This window comes from Chrysoperla carnea, chromosome 4 (genome assembly GCF_905475395.1).
Source record: "Chrysoperla carnea chromosome 4, inChrCarn1.1, whole genome shotgun sequence".
NCBI classification, from domain to species: Eukaryota; Metazoa; Arthropoda; class Insecta; order Neuroptera; family Chrysopidae; genus Chrysoperla; species Chrysoperla carnea.
Genome location: NC_058340.1, coordinates 74,543,534 through 74,565,713, shown reverse-complemented (window position 1 = coordinate 74,565,713; position 22,180 = coordinate 74,543,534). Strand labels below are relative to the sequence as shown.

The window sequence follows — 22,180 nt, the reverse complement described above, 5'->3', positions numbered from 1 at the left end:
AAAACAATTTATATTATTATAAAAATGGGGGGTTTGGTTTATATATATCAAAACTACCCTTATTAAAACCCAACCCTTTAAATATACAGTGTGTCCCAATTAAGTCTGAACCATATTGAAAACGTTTTAATATTTATTTTATTAAAATAAGTTATTCTTGATAAGTCCTGCATGGCCTAAAAGGAAGAAAAAAAAGGCAGATATTAATTTACGAGGTTAATCGTAAATTTTAAATGTTGCTTAGGGGAAAAGTAACTTTATTTTTTTTCATAATCGACAAACTTTATCAAGAAAAATTGATTCTAATTGAAAAGTACGGTCAAACATCTAATTATAACTTTTATTTATAACACAAATAATAAAAATTTTTTCCATATGGTGCCGTTTTAATTGGACACACTGTATAAAGAATATACTCGATAGAATTATTTCGTTTACTACCTATAAGTTTATATATAGCCACTATCCCAGTCAGCGCTTTATTATATCGTATATAGTTTATCTACTATATCTTTCTAACTTCGCTTAGTGAAGTTGAGTACTCTATAGGCCAGTCTCATTCCACTTTTCCGTATACTATAGCCTCACGTGTTTACCCATTAAACTTTCTAATAGAGGTTACATTGATTATAGAGTAGTAATTTAAAATATGTAAAGTTTAAATGCATAATTCAAGTTAGATTGGGAGGGGAAAAATCAAGGTTATAGGTTTATATACAATTCAACCCTGGTTTATGTATACATAGCTAGTTAAGGTAGTTGCTCCGCGATTTCAGTATATTAGAAAATTTACAAAACTTGGAAAATAATCAATTAAATGCAAAATACCAAACTTGTATTTAAGATAATTGCGATTAAAATTGGCATATTTTATGCATACAGTATGGGAAAATATAAGTTATACATTTTTTTTTTTTGCTAAACAGAAATATCAGTACCTACTAGAATTAAATGTTTTAAATAAGTCTAAAAAAATTGTAAAATTATTATTCACTACATAGTTTCAATAAAAAACTAAAATAATCAGACTTTTAAACGGTAATTTTATGTGGAAGGGATACGAACAGAATTGTGACAAAACAACTATAGTATCGTATTGTGATTGTAACAGAAACAAGTATAGTAAAAGTATTGTAAAAAAAGTCACTGAAAATAATGTCTGAATACGCCTCTGCTGCTATAGTATGAGACCATGAAGGTTATAGAACAGGAGAAAGATCGCTATGTACTAAAGTATTAGCGTACCTGTCCCTAAAAATTTGTAGAATTTATAGTTCATTTTTAAGCCACCAGCCGCGCTGTCAACAAGAAGTTGTATCTGTGAAGTTAGCTGTTGTTGTTAGCATAATGTACAAATTGATATATCATTTGAAATTAGCGCACAACAGCCCGCTTTTATTGATACTACGTATTGATCGCAGCGCCTCACTTATTTTATCCATATTTTGGGGACAATATTTTCTATAGCGATCGTTCTCCTGCCTATATGCTTCATGTATGAGACAAAAATACACCTCATTTTACTATAAGATCATATACCTCCTCAACTGTGCATATAATCCACAACTTTTTAACAATATGGTAGAGGTGCAACGTCCTTAATAAGTTCAAAGATATTTATTAAGGCAGTCAGGATGTTCTCGAAATTTAAGAAATTCGGCTTCGTATAAAAAGTACAAATTTCTATTAAAAGAAGAGGAATAATTTGTAATCCTTAGTGCAAAACCACTGATAAATATTGTTTAAGGAATTTTCACCAACATTTGTAAACTATGAGATGAAAAATCAATCGTGTAATTTATATTCTGATAAATAATATGGATATTTATATATATTTATATATATATATATATTTATATATGGATATTTACAATAATATATCTTGATACAGAAAAATAATATCTAAAAACTATGTAAGTACGCTACGTGTGGATATCTACTACAACTATATGCTAAAGCTTATACCTCTGCCGTAGTTTATGGTGGAGCTGAAAATATGACAATATTTATACTTTGTTAAAACCCTCGCTTTCATTTCATGTCAAAAGAGATTTAATTATGCATTGTATTACAGTATGTTCAAAAAAATTAGAGATTTCTAAAGATTTTAAGATTTTTAAATATTACCATTTAACAAACAAACAAATATTTTTGAAATTCAAATTGAAAGGCAAAAAATTCAAAAAATGCAATAAGAACTTATTATATTCGTTTAGAAATAATTTGACATGACTATTTGTCTAATGGCATGGGAGACAAGAGAGTCAAATGTAAGGATGGTAGATTTTTATTTGCCGTTCTTATTCGGTCAATTTCTTATGGGTCGGTCAATGCTATCATGTACAGTTCTCTCTAGATTCCAGAGAATCCTTCTGGAACATTCAGTATTTGTTCTACAAGATACATCTATTATAATATATATTTTGTTGTATATATTATAATTAATAGTATCATCATATGTTTATTAATAATATGTACTAAAGATACTAATACGAAAATACGTTATACCGTTCGTTATACGAAAATGCGAGACTTAATAACTTGTACTTAGCAAATGTATCCAGCATACCATATGAAGTCTTTTGTCTACAAGCGCATAATCATCATTATATTATGTATGATACACACAAAAAATTTATGTTCTTTTTATAAAATAACGTATGGACTATGTACACTGTGTGCAAGTAGGAAAAAATAGTTTTATAACACTCTATTACAAGTATCTTTTTATACAGAATATTTCTCAATTGTATGGCACTATTTTTCTAGTCCTAAAATGTGTTTTGAGTAAAAAAAAAGGGTTTTTTTTCTCCAAAAGTCATACAAAAATTACAATAAAATAAAATTATTAGTTTTCTTCACAGATTTTGGACATTTGAGGACTGGTTTTACTTATTTTCAACAGTTCAAATCATTTTCTCAGAGTTGTGGGTACCGTTTTGTAAAACCACAGTTTGAGGAAAATACGTTTTTTGTTGTGTGTATTATCAAGGTACTTAGCAATCACTAGTTATAATTTATTAAAAATTTCTGGATCATATAATTATCCAAATGATTCCTCAAAAGCTTCTCTCGATTCTGCAAGTGGCTGTTATTCAGATTTTAGTGTTTTGGAAGTGATGGTTTTACTTGTTTGAAATGGATTGAATAATACTAGCGATATCAATAAAACTTTATAAATACTTTATTAATACTTTATAAATTTTTTGATTAACAAATTTTTCAAAAATCACAAAAAATTCCTAGGTCATCGGGCTTTTTATGATTATTTTATCGTTCATATTGGGCTAAAAAATGGTGAATCATATAGGTTATCCTTTTCAATTGAATATTTCTATATCAAAAAATCTAGAGAGTACGATAAAAAACTATCTTAAATATTTAGACAATTTTGTAGTTTATAATAATGCCATAAATATATAAGGTTGTCGATGATATAAAAACAAAATTTTAATTTAATTATGAGCTCATCGAAGATCCATCAATTGATGAACAGAGACGACTGTAGTTAGAATATTGATGATTGAAGAGAGATATCTATGTTATCAAATTTATAAGCATCACTTGCACACAGTATATTATATATTTCTGTAGTTGCGTTGTATTGTAAAGCTAAAAATGACTCATTACTTGACTACAAAGCATGTATTTGGTTTATATGTATATACCGTGCAATAAACCAAAACTTTTTTACAATACTGTAGGTTTACAATCACCTTAACATGCTCCAAAATTAGTGCCGTATAATTTTCGAAACACTCTATATGTACATTTTTTTTACTACACAGAGACAAAAAGAACAAGCGTATCGTAGTAGCTAGCACCAAGCTTACAAGCTTCTAGGTTACAGCTTTTTATTAACTTTATGTACTATATTTGTATATTATTATGTAGGTACGGTAATGTAAAAAAGCTTTTCTCGACTTACATTTAGAATGTGTAGAATAAACTTCATATGTTTTTTATACTTTATTCTGATGTTCCGTTTTTCTATGCAGGTTTTTTAGTTTAAAGTCTGTTTTTTTAATCAGATAACTCAATTAATACACTGCACATCGAATGTTGTACGTAGTCTATTATACTACGAATGCTTTACAGAATTTGAGTTTTTTTTTTTCTATGAAAACTTTTCTTTTGATATTTATTATAAATAGGATTTTTAGAAATTGAAATGCCTACGATTTTCTATTTAGGATAAATGAGAAAACTCTAGTCTATTTCTTTTATTTATTGAAAATAAAAATACAAATTTTATTTAGAAAAATTTTAGTCGATTTACATTTAATTTGCTGTTTCTTGATTTTTGTAGTTTTAATGATTATACAATTTTTTCTCTCACGATACTGTTTGCATATCTGTGCATTGGTAATTCTGAAAATTTAAAGTATTAACTTAAGAAGTCAAATACATACTTGTTTTATTGTTTAAAGAATTAAATATTACAATAAAATATTATTAATATTAGTTTAAAAAAGACATACTTCTGATTTAGTAGTCAACCCAATATTTGCGTACATTACCTTCATTTGGCTTGATCATGATATTTATTATGACATAACATGAAAATTCCTGGTTCTTACTTTAAATTATCTCTATTTTATTTTATTTCTTGTGATAACTCATTTCTTTGAATGAAAACATAAACTTTGGACAAAAATATAAATTGACAGATTGTAAATTATTTTCAAAATATTCTCAAAATTCATGACAAGCTGAATCGATTAAAAAAAGTATTAGTTTCCTAGGTAATACATCGTCGGATTTTGGGGTCGTTCATTTGTTGGTTTTACCTTGCAACTAGTAAACAAATAATAACGGGCGATAAGGAACATAATTTCAAAAAAGTGCACAATTAATCTCCCCCAAGCGAAAAGACCGCCTTAAAGACATTCTACTGTAAAATAATATAAAATGTAAGCTTTCTTTCTTAATGTGAAAGAATGATATTTATGTTGTAAATTGTTTAAGCTTTCTAAGTTAAAGTTGTTTTATGTATATATTTTTATTTGCGTGTAGTGTAGGTACATAGTGTAGTAAGTAAGTCAAAAGAATGTGATCATTGTAATCGGTACATTACACACACAAAAAAACAACAATAACATATAGTTAGAGCTTTAGTAACTGCTAGCTAGTGAGCTTTAGTATAAAGCACAGCTAGTTAACTCTATAATAAATATAATAATAGGCCAAGGTTATTCATAAAATTTTATTCACCCATATAACACAACAGAATATCAACAATAATTTACAACTTAACAACACTATGTTGCTATATTGAGCTTTTTAGAGTGGATAAAAATGTTGGTGAGATGTGAAACAATCTTAGAATCTATGAGCATAGCGAATGTGTGTAAACTTTTTTAAGAAAGTTTCTTCTGGATCGTTTTGTATAAACTGAGATTCCGAAAACTTCGTTTTATTATACCTAAATTGCGAAACCTTTAAAAACTTATTGTTCTGATCAATGTAGTTCGGCAATTTTCTTTTGTTTGATAAACGATTTGACAAAAGGCAGTTGCTTTGTCTTTAGTTAGGTTTATGGTTGATTCCCTACTTATCTCTCTGTAATATTTTTCTTTCTTTTATATTTTAACTTAAAGTTGTAAATCACTAAAAAAAAAAACAGCCTTTAGCTTCCAAGCTCTTCAGAATTCTGAATAAATGATATACTTAAATATAATAGATAAATTTCTCGAATATTATACTTTACAGATTTTAGAATATTTTTATAATTAATTAAAGATTTTTCTTTTTCTTTTCAGTGTGTATTGTACCTGTGGGCGTTAAAATTGTGTTTTCCAACAACGTTATATTTGCTACGAGGTAATCATGAATGCAGACATCTTACAGAATACTTCACCTTTAAACAAGAATGTGAGTTTTGTTTTGTTTTGTTTTGTATTTTTTTCATAGAACACATCAAATGACACAAATATTAACACCAACGACATTGGTTGCAGCTATGTATGTTATTCTAGTAAATCTTTAAGAGAAAAAATATACATCGCTAACTGATTCCCGGTGGCGTGACTGACAGGCGAATAACTTCCACCTACCACTGGTTGGCAGAGTTGGCTGACTGACATGTTGATGTATATTTTCTACTACCTTAAAAACTATGTATGATGTATTTCTCTCCTCTGTCATTGACCTGTTGTGTCGTGACTCCTTTCTGTGACACTACTTTTTGTGTCGTGACATTATCCTATCTATGTTATTATGCATTGGTAAAAAAAATATATAGTGTATATAAATTTTTTTATACAGGTTGTTTATTGGAAAAAAATAACTTTTTTTTATAACTATTGAAAGGGTTTACGAATTTTGTGAATGATTCCACCTTAAATCTTCATCATATTAAATATATTTTGTAGAATTGAGAATAAAAAAATCAAAATATTCGAAATTGTTGAAACAGATATTTCATTTTTCTGATTTATTAGTTTACATTCTGTATAAAAATGGCATTCATAAGACATCAATAATATTTCATTTCAAAATCATTCAAACTCCATCATCTATTAAAGAGATGTTTTCTTATATACAGAGTGGACAATTTAGACGAATAACCTTTATTTTTCTTGATTACTTTTGTTTAGAATATTATTAAAATCTACCGTATTTTCCTTCAATTTAATTATTTATTCCTTCAATTTAATGCAATACTGAGATATTATTAAGTCGCAGTGCAGTTCCTCCGAAAGATAGCGAATTTCAAAAAAAAATTCCTTTATTTTTGAGGATCTACTTTCTAATTTAAAGTGAGATAGATTCATCTCTTGCTTAGTAAGATCTAAAACTACTAAAGTAACCCGTAGAACTAGGTTCAATCTGATGTCAGAACATGTTACCCTTCATGAAACAAGATATTTGTTTATTGGTTAAGTACAAAACGAGATATTTAGGTGTATACATTCAAATAGTTCACTCTGTGCAATGTGCATATATTTTTTAGCGTTTAAGTGCCCAACGCGAACGTTTTCATTCCAAAAACTACTGAAGATTTTAAGTTATAAACGAATGTATTATATATCTATTAAATTTTCGACGAGTTTCTACTATTAAAATAGTCCACTCTGTAAAATACATATACCGCAACAACATAGATACTTACCAACACAAGGAAAACGAACGAATGACACCAAAAATAGAAAATCACTTTATTTTTCTAGTTCATAAAGTTCATAATATTTTCTATGTTATGTTTTCATCATCATCCGAACATCATCTTCCTAACAACCTTCACAATTCATTCGGTTCACTTTTTAATACTTTATTACAGTTTTTCTTCTTAATAAATAATTTTCTCATGTTTTTTTTTCTTTCTTTGAGTTGAGTGTTTTTTATGGCGGTCGAATATTTCTTTAAAGAAAACCGAATGCAGTATAGCTGAAATTATATCCAGACAGGCTTAACTCCTCTCTTACGCTTCTATGTCGTGTTTGTTCCCGAAAAGGGACAAAATAAATAATTATTATTATTTAAGCAGTATCTCGAGATTGAGAAAATTTCAAAAACTTGAGTAACTTAAATTAAACAAAAGCAAGAGTTCATGCTTGGAAGCCTACTCTGAAGCTGCACAGGATGGAACACTTGATTGAGTTCGATGGAGGGCATCATGTTCTGACATCAGATTGGGTTGCTTTAGCAAGAGACAGAATAACACTTTAAATTAAACCGTAAGTTGATTATCATAAAAAACTAACATTTTTTATTTAAAGCATTTTTTTTGAAAATCGGTTAGATTTCGGAATAATATGTCACTAATATATAAGGATGAATTTTTTTTACTTCGACTTGAGACATAAACGATACTCCAAATAAATTATGTCATTATTGCATTTAATCTAAAAGAGAATACGCAACCTTTAGAAACCTTTTTAGACAAAAGTTATCAAACTTTCATCTGAATGCTGTTTCTAAAGATAGTGTATTTTCTTTCGATTAAATTCAATAATGACATATTTCTAAGTTCATTGTCTCCGATAGCTAATGATTTTTGAAAAAATGTTTTCAATAAAAGAGTTTTTTTATGATGATCAACTTTCGAACTTAAAACGTAATTCTATGGCTGCTTACCTTTTAGGATCTAAATTGACTATTAAAGCAATCCGGAGAATTAGGTCAAATCTGTGGTCGGAAAATGGTATCCTTCATCAAACTCAGCAACTTTTGTTTAAGTTATTTTTTGATTTGTTGTCTAAAAAACGAGCTGTTATTCTTAATAGATCAAAATGGTCCACTCTGTAGAACTAATTGACTCCAACAAGTTCTTTACTCAAATAAATATCACAGCTACTTAAAAATATATAAAAGAGGATGGGGTGGGGTTGAAAGGTAATAAAAATTTATATCGTATACAAAAACTCATTCTTTTAACTATTTACAAAATAATTCCTCACTTGTCATTTAATTTATTTAGCAAGTTATTTCACTTCATTAAACTGTTCATTTTAATCCCATTCCATTATCCCAAAACTACCCCCTATTGAGTTACCGCCACCCTTGCGTAACTAGTCAGCACGCGTATTATATTTTCATCAATTTTCTTTTAATAATTTTTCATCTCTTGCTTGATATTTTAATTGAAATCCGGATATCTACCCGCCAAACATCATCACCTTTTTCTCGTGTTTTTTTTACATGTAACTTAATAAGTAATACAATTCCTTCTACTATGTTATCCCATGTCTTAAGTTTGACCCCCACCCCCACTTTTTTTGTTATATACTTTTGTATAATCGTTAACAATGTCGTTATTCATTTGTCTATTTCCTGCTGTATCGATTACCAATTAAAAATCTATTCGAATAAGTTTCTGATTAATTTTCTTATTTCTAATTTCTTATTAAAGACTTTTAATGTTTATTGTATTTAAGAGCATTAAGATTATTGTAGGAATGGGATAGGCTTATGTAGGAACTCGCATTATGAGTATTTTGCTCACGCTCGGCGTAAAGCATAAATAACTTTTATTTTTCAAATGGTATTTGTGGTTGAAACTTTTTTTACACCTATCTACAGTTTCATTCAATATTTTTTTTTTCAAGTCCCTCAGAAATTGTGAGAAAGGTGAAAGCAAAAAGTATAGACTTAATGGCCTGTTCGTGTACTTTCGTTAGTTTAATATAAGTCGTACTTAGTAAATTAAAATCACTTGTGGTAGAAATATGTGGAATTAATTAAAATTAATTGAACTATTTAGATTATTTCTCTGCTCTAATATTAATTTCACTCTCAAACATTATTCAATAATCACATAATCAAAACATTTTTAATTCATAAAAGCACACTATTGGTTTATTATATTAAAATTAAAAGATCGTAATTTTTAATCTGTATATCACGTGACTTAAAACACGAGCCGCCGTGATGTGACATCATACAGGCAAAAATAATATGCATTAATTACTGATTTGTTGATGTCTTTCATGTAATTGTAGGTTATTTTTGCGAGAATAAAATAGGTTTAAAATTTAATTTAATTTAATGGCAAAAAGCGTGTTTATTTTGTCGAATTATATTTTTGTTTGGCTTTCTATTAGGAAAACAAACATTTTGGAGTATTTTTTCAAACATAGTAGAATACCCTTTTGTATCGGGGACAGTTTTCGCGATACATCTAGTAAATATCCTGTATAAAAATGTATAATGATTTTTGAAATGCAATAACGATGATGAGCATTACTTTTAAATAATATTTAAAAAAATTTTCAACAAAAATTTGAAAATTGTATAGAAAAACATATCTATAATTTTATTCGATTGATTTTATAATTGAATTTATTTATTAAATGTGTGTCGTCGCATTGCCAGGAAGTATATTTGTTCATTTATATTCGAACGTTTGTTTGTGTACCGACACTACCGACCGACCGACCGTCATTAGAAAACCGGGAATTAATTAATTTCCATAAAATTACATTACATTTTTTTTAATTTATGAATGGAGCATTATATTTTATTGGTTTTTATCAACGTTTTGTAATAAAATTTATCAAAATGGTTCTTTTTAGTCGCATGAATGTTTTTACTCGGAAGTCCTTAATAACACCTACGATTTAGATTATTGTTTTTTAAATGTTTCTTTTTGTATATCATTTAAAATCAGAAATCTTTCAGAGGGGGGAAATAAACTGGAGAGGTAAAACGTAAGGTCTCTACTGATATGTCATCGACGTCCAGCTTAAATCGTTTATGATAGAAGTTTGACATTTCGAGAGAATATTGATGTTATACCGTAAAGGGATGAAATAGGGGATGTAGGTTTTTTAAATGGTAATTTTTTGTATTTTTAACCCCCGATCTAAAAATAGAGGTGTTACAAGTTTGACCTATTTGTGTAAGTCTGTGTGTGTCTGTCTGTCTGTGGCATCGTAGCGCCTAAACGGATGAACCGATTTTAATTTTCTTGGTTACGTTTGAAAGGTAATTTAACGGAGAATGAACTATGTTTCAAGTGCGAGTTTAGATTTCCGTACCCGAAAAAAACAAAAAAATTGGCGACGATCTTCAAAATGCTTTAAGGAAAAAGTTTTAATGGAAAGTGTTCTTCTATATGTTTAATGTGTGAGTTTCGGGTTCCGTATCCGAATAATTTGTCGGGGGTTTTTTAAATTCCACTTGTTACACATCAATTTGTTTCTTCGCTCTGGCACAAAGTATGAGCCTATTTCTTTTTTGACAGTTATAATGTGATCATAGACATAGAAGATAGACTGTGTTCTTGAACTGAAATGTCAAATGAAAATGGAAGTGAAACTGGTCGTCAAATGAAAGGAAATTGTATATTCAAGACATCTCACCGACATCTAGCAAAAAATTTACCCCCTAACGACCTGGAAATAATTATAAAACAATATTCTGAATGCCCCATTTATTATTGAAAAAAAATTAGAACGGTTTTTATTTTATTATTATTATTATTTTTAAATAATAATTTTTATTTTATTTTATACAAGAATAAATTTATTTATTCAATTGTCTCTAATAGAATGGAATCGAATAGAATAATATATCGTAAAAAATATATTTAAAAAAAACACATACAAACCAAGCAGGCAGCAGGCTACCTTTAAATACGAAAAGCAATGAAAAAATATGAATAAAAAAAAATGAAAACCAGGCGGGGAAAAAAATTAATTTCATTTTCAATTTATTGATTTTGTTTTTATATGCTCTGGAATACAATACCCATGTATAATATACCTTTAATTGGTCTAGGACCAGATGTAAGATTTGACAGTTATTTCAAAACGGATAAGCATTTTACAGGAACAATCTAACAAGTTTTTTCTCATCGAATATTTTCATAGCTTTCTCTTCACGTAGTCTGAAACATTTTTGCAAAATGCAAAATTTGTTTTGCCCACCACTTAATAAAGCCGAATATACGTTCTTTAAAAGAATGCAATTTTTAATTTTTTGGAGGAAGAACTGTAAAGGAAATTTTAAATAAAAAACAAGTGAAAACAAACAATTGACTGAGTTAATTGTTGAAATACCATGTATAGTCAGTGTTGATTTCTTTATCACATTACACATACAAACATGTGACACATACATAACTGATAATCAAGTATAGTACACATTATAAAATTTCCGCCTAATTGGCGCCCTCACGGGTAAATAGTGATGTTTACGAAAAAATGTTTCAAACAAAAGTTGTTTAATTTTTAAGGAACATTTTTTACATTTAAACTTTTGTTCTATCTCTAACGGTTTACAAGATGGGTCCTACGGACCCAAGACCCAATTGACCTATGATGCTCATTTACGAACTTCACCTCACTTTTTACGTCCTGAGTACGCTGTATAAATTTCAGCTCGATATCTTTTTTCGTTTTTGAGTTATCGTGTCCACAGACGGACGGACGGACGAACGGACAACCGGAAATGGACTAATTAGGTGATTTTATGAACACCTATGACAAAATATTTTTTTCCTAGCATCATTATTTTTAAGCGTTACAAACTTGGGACTAAACTTAATATACTATGTATATTTCATATATACATGGTATAATACCACTTTTCAGTTTTTTTGAGATACTTAAAATTATATAAAATAATATTATGCAAATGTTAAGACTACATAACAAACGTTGATTTCCATTCATTCTAGTATCGCTGTTGTTAGTAATATCTAGCTCCTAGCTCCTAAATATCAAAATTTCATAGTAAGAAAAGCAAAAAAAACTGCAGATTACAGACACTTTTTTTTGCATTAAATTACAGGAGTTATTTTTTTATTTAAATAGGTACTGGATCACGTACTGAATGTTATTGCATAAAATTGCAAAAAAAAAAAGGTTAAGTGCCTCAATTTTAGGGAAAACCGGTTTTGTATATATAAGTATATCTTTTTTTTTTTGTATCACTAACCGTTTATGATTTATACAACTATGACGATTTACTTATTGACTATTTGACCGATATCACTTCTATCATGGCCCTGGACTATGCCTGTATATATTCAAAACATACCTTCGTACAAATCACCTTAACAATGCGACTCAATAATATTAATAAGCTAAGTGATATTGCTTTTTTGTTATACAGGTAATTTGATATAACGCCCATACACACAAATAACAAAGCCTTCAATATTTTTTGTTGAATTTTTCGATTATCAAGCTTTCTTTTAACAAGCAGCTTTCATTTGTTTAAACTTAACAAAATTAACAAAAATCTGCTTGAAAATTTTATCAAATATACGATTTTTTAAAGTGTGAGTTTATCTTGACTTAAAATTCAAGAATTTTCGATTCTAGAATCTTAAGAAGCATTTGCGTCACGAAATTTACTTGACAGATATTCATTTTAATCAGATTTTCGTTATTTTTGGGTTATAACTACTTTGTTTAGGAAATTGTAAAAAATAATTTTTGGACATCAGAGAATTTTTTCATTATTATTTATTATAAATTTAGGTTAAAGAAGGTTAGGTTTAGTTAACAAAAATCACAGAAAGGATATTCATTATAAATTTATGTTAAAGGGCTTCAAAATGACCTCATGTGAATAATTAAAGATTAATTGAAAAAAATCTACCTAATTTGCGAGTAGTTCATTTACCTGTAAAACATAATTATCCAAATATTCGAAATATTATCAGTGTTTGGTAGCCATAGTCACTTCTATACATAATTTAATGTATATAAATTTATAATATTGAGAAGATATTGAAAGCAAGGCAAATAAACTACACTGCTACTTCTAAATATGTTATAAATTTTCACACTCTAGTCCAAGAAAATTAGACATTTGTCGACGTAAATTCTAGTAAAATAAGACTACTAGTAAGTAGTAAAATTTGTAGGTTTTTTATTTTTACTCGTACTCTCACAGCACTTGGAAAATTTTGTATATTACAAGCTTTTATTTAGTTTCACGTGTCCAATTGTCTGTCTGTAATCAAATCTTGCAAGTCAAATTTGATCCACTTCCCGGTTTTCGATTAAGCTGAAATTTTGCATGAACATTTAGTTTGAATGACAATGCATGGTAATGTTATCGTCCTGATTTTCCCATCGCTTCAACGATATTTGATATGTATACATTTTTTTTAGTCTTAAGTTAAAAATTTTAATAAAAAATTATTTTTAAGAGACAAGCTTTTACTGTACTAAAAAGTAGAAAATAATTTGATCTATGAGTCACTCATACCCGACTATTTTTAAAAGTTTGAAGTGTTATTCTATCTCTGACCTTTTAGGATCTAACTACTAGCGCAATCCGGAGAATTAGGTCCAATCTTATGTCAGAACCATTATGTCCCTCATCAAACTCTGTAACTTTCGTTTAAAAACTATTTGTATCAGAATTGAAGTAACCAAATGACTAATTTGCATGGCCTACTCCAAAACTTCACACTCTAAACTCAAACTAGGAAGTATTTCCCATTGTTACCCATGTTGTTCAGTGTTTTCTAGTCTACACATTCAATCAATAAACCCCTATTCATACGTACGGTACGTATGTATATATATATATATATATATATATACCAGCCAACTAATTATTAAATAAATACCATACAAGAGAAATTAGCACAAAATATAATAATATCCAAATACTGAAATTCTGTACTACTAACTCAAGTTTGATTCTATATGGATAATGATACATTATACTATGATTTGTTTTCTATATTGCTTATTTGTTTTAATAACTTTTTAACCGACTTCAAACAAAAACGGAGGAGGTTATCAATTCGACTTTATTTTTTTTTATGTTTCTTACCTCAGAACTTTCGGCTGGGTGAACCGATTTTGATGATTGTTTATCTATTTGAATGCTCATGCTTCCCGTGTGGTCCCATTTCATTTTGGTCCAGTTCTGACAACGGCATCCATGAAAAAATCATAAAAGTCTTAGATTTGCAGCAAGTATGCATGACAAGATGACGAATAACTCAATATCAAGCCAACCGATTTCGATTATTCTTTTTTTAGTGACAAATTAGTTAGCGTACTTCAGATTGACTAAAAATCACAAAATAAAAAAACCAAAAGAAAATCGACTTCAAAAGAAAAACTTTTCCAAAATAAATTAATATGCACTAAAAAGTAAAAAATAACGATAATATAATGTAGTTAAAATTATTGTTATTTTTGGAGTCGGTGTCAGCCAAGCTAATGTAGCAAACTGTTCTGTCAGAGTTGTGTCCTTGGCTGACACCGACTCCAAAAATAACAATAATTTTAACTACATTATATTATCGTTATTTTTTACTTTTTAGTGCATATTAATTAATTTTGGAAAAGTTTTTTTTTTGAAGTTGGTTTTCTTTTTGTTAAAAGTTTTTTTATGTACTACAAAATTAATACATAAATATTATCTTAGAGGGATGAACTCATTGTATGTATGAAAAAGTTCCAGAAATATGATATTTCGGCTTTCAGTCTAGAGTTGTATGGTGTATCAATGTTACTGAGCAACCTCACTGGTTGCACTCTCGCGGGTAAACAGTGATGTTTACCAAAAAATGTTTCAAACAAAAGTTTTTTATTTAGTTTAGTTTAGTTTATTTTGTAAAGATTTTTTACATTTAAACTTTTGTTCTATCTGTAACCGTTTTAAAAGATAGGTCCCACGGACTCACGGCAAAATTGACCTGTAATGTTGTTCATTTACAAACTCGGCCTCACTTTTTATGTCCTGAGTACGCTATAATATCAGCTCGATATCTTTTTTCGTTTTTTCAGACGGACAGACAACCGAAAATGGACTAAATAGGTGATTTTATGAACACCTTTACCAAAATTTTGTTCGTAGTATCAATATTTTTAAGCGTTACAATAATAATAATAATATAATAATAAAATTTATTTGTTTAAAGATTTTACAACCTTTTACAAAGAATTCCTAGACATTAAACAACAAAAAAAAAAACACAAAAATATATGTAAGAAAAACAAGAAAAAATCAAACTCAAAAGAACAGAAAAAATAAAAATTCTAGAAATAATCAAAATGATTGGAAAAAAAAAATTAGCAATAAAAGTATACAATCAAATTAATTCAAAATGGAAAAAAATATATATAAATTCTAAACCTAGAATGACAAATTTCTTCATTCATTCAAAAGAAAAGACCTTATCATGAGAATTGTTTGTAGAAAATAAAAAACTTTTTTTATATGTGAAATAGTTTCACCGTATAACAAACCTTCCAAGTCCCAAGTCGTAGAATTGAGTTTCTTGAAAAAACCGTCACGCTCAAAGTTGTAAACAGGACAAACAAACAACAAATGATGTAAAGTTTCATGAACATTTAAATTGCAAAGAGTGCATGTGGCAGCCAAATCTATAACATAACTGATTTTACTAAAAGACAGAGGACAGTTAAAAGTTAAATAGTTCTGATATCCATCTGTGGCTATAAGATCCCTAAATAACGGGTTATATGTTGACAAGGCCACCCTTTCAATGTCTTGTTTCGCGTAGTATCTTTGAAATTTCTCAAGAGTGGTTCTTATTCTTGATTGCGAAATGAAATCGCTATTTAGAATGTCTACTGAGTCAATTAATTCGAGTAGGTTTTTAAATTGAGAGACCCAATTTAACTTAATCGGGACGGTTTCGGAAGTATTGGTTAAGGTTAGAAGCCTTTTGTAGCATAACTTTGGATATCACTCGTCGTCCATGCGCAAAATTATTTCAACCAAAAAAGAGCTGATTTGATTGCTTTAAGAGACAAAGGTGATATGCCTGTTTCATGAAAAGGTGATATGCCTGTTTTCAAACCATGTGACGTACTACATGGTTTGGTGTATTCCTTGGCAGCTGAAGAAGTTGCTTAAGAAACCCCACTTGGACGGATTCAATTAGGGATAGATACCGAAGACTCCATACTGGGGCACAATAGAGTAGAGAATTTAATACGCATGATTGGTAAAGCTGTATTCGAGAGTCCCAAGAAATACATTTGGAATTAGCCAAAGTAGCCATTACTGAAGAGATAGCTGCTTTTCCTCTTTGCACCGAAGTCTCTAGCGCCTGATGGACCAGGGAAGAACTTGTGAACGGTATTCCCAAGAAATTGAATGTGTTAACAACTTCGAAGGAGTTAAGTTTTAAGCGTTACAAACTTGGGACTAAACTTAGAATACCTTGATATAAAAATGTAAATCATTTGGACATCATAATAAACAGATCATAAATAATGCAATAAATATATACAAAGTTCAGCAGAGGCAATATCATAATAATAATAATAATAATGTAAAGGTAGTTTTGTTTATAACGATAATATGATGACGATCGATATGTGTTAACAATAACGACACAATTCACTCTTCACAACCCTGCGCTGCGACCCTCCCCCTATACCTACCTTAGTCAGTCAACCAGCTCAGCCCTCTCACTTAAAATATAAATGTATCATAGCTCTCTATCCATCCCTTATTTCACATCATTCACATCACTTGATGGATATAAAATATATTGCTACTGCTGCTTATGACTATATGAGCTTGAGCTATATATATGAGCTTTATAGAATAAATGTTTTTGAAGGTCATATTTATTATAAACTTACTAGATATAATATGAATGTATTTATTATTTTAATGATGAAAGTAGTGAAAGTTCAACTACATCTACACGGTGAAAGTTTTTTTTTTATATATGATAAGAAATTTATAATGAAGTCGAAGAAACTTAACGAGTAGAAATTTGTAAAGTTTAGATTCAACCAATCTTTGAGATAAAGATTTCGTCTGATGATGTGGCATGACTATCTTAGAAAAAATGAAAACAAATAATTGACTGAATTAATTGTTGAAATACCATGTATAGACAGTGTTGATTACTCTGTCACATTACACATACATACATGTCACACACATATAACAGATATACCCATATATACGGTTAAACAGTGATGTTTACGAAAAAATGTTTCAAACAAAAGTTGTTAATTTTTTGTTTAAAACATTTATTACATTTAAACTATCTATCTCTAACGGTTTACAAGATGGGTGCTACGGACCCAAGACCCAATTGACCTATGTTGCTCATTTACGAACTCTACCTTACTTTTTACGCCCTCTGCACGCTATACAAATTTCAGCTTGATATCTCTTTTCGTTTTTGAGTAATCGTGATGACAGACGGACAGATGACAGAAGACAGACAGACGACAACCGGAAATGGACTAATTAGGTGATTTTATGAACACCTATACTAAAATTTTGTTCATAGCATCAATTATTTAAAGCGTTACAAACTTGGGACTAAACTTAGTATACATTGGTATATTTTATATACATGGTATAAAAATTCTCCGTGTAAACGATTACGTGTGAGAATAAACGATGGTAAGCGAGTAACAGAAAGAAAATAATAAACCTAATTACAAACAAAACAACAATAATAATAATTAATTCAAACATAAATAAATAAATGGTTGGATTAAGAAAAAAATGAAACATCAATTTATAAGTTGTAGTTAGTTACAACTTGTTGTTCCTTGTTAATCCTGTTGTTCCTGTTTGTACCCTAATACAAATATATTATTTGAAAAGTTTTCTTCTTCTTGAACTGAAAATGTGATTTTCATTTTTAATTAAAAATTTTAATTGTTTTATATATCTTTATACATTTGTTGTTGGAAAATGAGAATTAATAACTTTCAGGGAAGTTTTTATTTTTACTTTGTCTTCATAGAATTGACTAATTAAATATTAATCCTGGTAATGATTTTAAGGCTATGGGCTTACGGGAGCAATCTATTTTACCACTAAAGTAATAAATTCTTGCATATATGGAGAAAATAATTTTACCAAAGGGATCAATCAATAGCTTAGAGTAGACCTGCGAAAAAAGTGCACGAATAGGAGTAAAAGATAAGCAAGTAGACAAATATTTGAATAAAAGGGCCTACTATTGTAAATGAGTCGAACTTTGTTATCTTCTATTTTTCGTCTACATTCATGAAGTTATAACAAAATTCATAATTAAAGTTGAAAATAAGATACTAATAATTTCAACCCCCAAATCTAAAATTGCCTTGGTGCTCGTACTATCTTAAATTCACCAGAAATGGCCGCTAGCTCCATAAATCAGATTTCTGATATATAAATTTACAAAATATGACATTTTAACAATTTGCTACAGTCAAATGATGAACAATATTTTAACTTTACGGTTCCTAAAATCAAAATTTGTATTAATTATGTGGTTTTTGTAAATTTTTCATTTCCAAAAATTACACATTTTTCCAGGTGACCAATTATTTAGAAAATTGATGAATGAATGCAATGTGATTGATATAGTGAAATGAAATTGGTGGGTTTATTGATAATTACATTTCTTCGTTTCGCCATTTTAATTTACATAATTAATTGTGGCAGGATACATAATATGTATATATATATATATGTGCGGCTTACCAAACTGTTCGTATTTAAATTATGGTATCGAACAAATCATTTATTGTTAAATTGATTTATATTAATATGCATTAAAAGTACAGGAAGGCTTAAAATATATACATATATCTCTAAAAAAATAAATAATGGAATCCCTTGAACAGTTTCATTTGTAAAAGAATTACAACTTAAGGAGTACAGAGTGTTCTAATCAGAGACAAGCAATTAACTTCAAATTTATAAAGCATAAGCGTGATGGTAAGTGTACCTGCTTCTTATGAGACAGATCGTCAGGTCGAAACCCATCCACGTCAATAGATTTTTGTATTTTATTTACAATTTTATTACCATTCTTTCATTGTTATTGTATTTCAATGATTTTTAATTTAAAATATATAATAATATAAAACGATAGAAACATAGTTCCTACCGGGTGTCCCACTAAAGTTGTATCCTTTTTTCGCATATTTTAAAGAAATGTATCTACTCTTAATTTTTAAGGCAAGATTTCGTAGACTTCTTATGATAAATGTCCCAAACAAATTATCTGAATATTTGGGAAATATTAACTCGAACAAAATTAGAACGAAAAATCTTAATCTGATAACCAGACGCGATATATTTTTATGAAATTTTATTAATTTTTGAACACTCATAGTTTTTTATCGAAAAGTGTTCATTGCTATTTTTAATTAAATTAACTTTCAAATCAATTTTTTCCATGAACGGTTTTTTTCAAGAAATACTATACCATTATTTTCGTAATTAAATTATCTTTCTTCTAGTACCATTTTCGATTGGTTAACAGAGCAGTGTCGTTATCTATATTTACTTACCTTTTAGTATGATATGAACAGATTTACACCGATCTGTTAACCAATCGAAATTGGTATCAGAAGAAAGATAATTTAATTTTGAAAATAATGGTACAAGCTTGTATGAAAAACGCTGTTCATGAAAAAATTTCGACTGAAAGACTATGATAGGAGTGTTTAAAAATCAATAAAATTTCATAAAAAATACGTTTCACGACCTTATACCGTCTCCAGTACTATAAACAGATATTTTTATCATTATTTCTCGGCACTTCGATAATAAAATATTTTTCAGATAAATGCTCCATATGTTGTCTCAATTTTTAATAAACACTGTGTAGGTATAAAATATACTTTGGATTAATGCCAAACAAATTTTTGTCCAATTTTCATTGTATAATATTTTGTTGGTTGTTGAATAATTGATATTTTAGTCAACAAAACAAAAAAATTTGTATAACAATAGATTTTTTCAAAACATTTTAATAAAAAATAAGATTAATTAATAGACATTTTTTAAATTATTATTGCAATAGTTTTTTTGTGTTAAATAATAAATTTTTGGCTACGGATACTCTTTATTGTTATTTTTATTAATGAAACGTTACTTAGAAATGTGTTTGTCTAATTAGAAAACATACGAAAACAATTATTTAATAGGTTTAACACGTTGGAAGAAATTTGTAGTATTTTGTGGCCTCACTTGCGTGAATTTTATCCTAATCTTTTTTTAAAACCTGTCAAACTATAATTCATAATGCATAGAATACTTTCTATGATGATTTATATAAAACCATAACAAGTCGAACCTTGAAGGATTTCATGACTTCACACTTTTGAAAACTATTTTATGGTATATACATTATTTTTCTCTGTAAGCAAAAGATGTAATAAATCTTATGTCTTCATGTGTATACTGTAATAGTTTTTATTCGAATACAACACCATCGTCACTCGTAAAAACTCTCAGTTACATTAAACCAGAAATGTTTAAATCTACACCAAGAATGCTACATATCTGAATATTTTAATAATCGAATGTTTAGCACTCCATTTAATATGAAAAATGATAAAAAACCAAATGACCTTCTTTCGACCTTATGCAGCAGTTTATTCGTTCGATATAATTTTTTATGACCTTTCGCAAGTTTCGGGGGAATATTACGCCTAGAAGTTGGCGGATATTAGCTTTTAGGTGTTCCAACGTTGCAGGTTTGTTGATATTGACGTGACTCTTATGAAAACCTTACAAAAAGAAACCTAATGGCGTATTCTCGTCTACACGTTCCTTACGATTATACATACGCCTTGCCCTGTCTCTAATGCATACAGTATCCTCGAAGTTTTTCTCAATGGTGCGAATTGTTCGCTCACTAGGTTGATTACATTGAACATAATCTTCTCATAATAGTTTATCCGACGTTCTTACAAAATTGGACGCTGAAAAAAAGCACTGAAGCCAATAATGATTCTTTGTTTTCGAATTGAAAGATGTATGAAGTTATTGCGAAAAAATGTTAGGCGCTTTAACTAATGTTTGAGCATCATAAAAAATAGAATAGAGTCTCTAAAAGTGTGATCTTTGATATTTCGTTTCATTTAAAGATAATCCAAGAATCTAATAGTTTTCATCAGGCCTAAGATTTATACACTGTTAATGACAGTTAAAGAAGAAAATTTTCGGATTCACATAGCAAAGTGGACCTTCTCTTTATACCAAATCTAAAAAGATATTAAGACTGACCAGCGTAAGAGCCTTTGCATGATCTGGCAAATGAATACTTTTCCAACTGTAAAATCCGTTTCTTTATTCTTTGCTCTAAGGTCTTAATTATTGAGTTTTTTTCAAAGAATGGTTCAATTGTGTGTAAGCTATCTAAACTTGGATATACACATCAATGTTTTTATCCCATGTATACACTCTCAAAACGAATGTAACTTTAACATTTACAATTTTTATTGTTTTTTATCTATGACTGCGTTACGCTGGCTGTGTTGAGCAACGAGTGCTCCATATTACAGCAAAACTTCAACATTCTACCTTCTGTATTACGGTATAGTATTTCATTACATTTTATACTCAGAGCTCTATTACTGCGCTCTATATAGTCACTCACACACCCATAAAAAGCTATATAGCTCCTAGTTCAACAATAATACTAGTGATAGTAGTACAAAGCTACAATATTATATTGTAAGTAATCCTTATTAATATCTGTCCTAGATATGGAGACTCGTAACACATAAAATGAGCATGAGTTTTCAAATGAGGGAAGGGAAGTTAGGGGGAGAATGTATGTATGTATGAATGCAAGAATATGTATCTCATCTATATATGTGTTCGAAATATTATCCAATGCGCCATTTAATTTTGTACGTTTTTTCTTCTTTTTGACGGTATTTTTAATAGTTCATATTCCATATGGTTTTTTTTACTTCTGTATAAAGACTTTGAGTAGTGTAAAGAAACTACCAGCGGGGTCTCATTT

At 28.8% G+C, this 22,180-nt stretch overlaps 1 protein-coding gene across 8 annotated transcripts in view; it reads left to right on the top strand.

The window, feature by feature from the left end:
- Positions 1–22,180, top strand: part of LOC123299269 (serine/threonine-protein phosphatase 2B catalytic subunit 3-like) — a 242,977-nt gene that overhangs the window by 178,628 nt on the left and 42,169 nt on the right. For all 8 annotated transcript variants that reach the window (XM_044881614.1, XM_044881613.1, XM_044881612.1 and 5 more), the window contains exon 4: positions 5,763–5,874. In XM_044881614.1, coding sequence (XP_044737549.1) covers positions 5,763–5,874 — 112 coding nt within the window. The remainder of the gene's footprint in view (positions 1–5,762; positions 5,875–22,180) is intronic.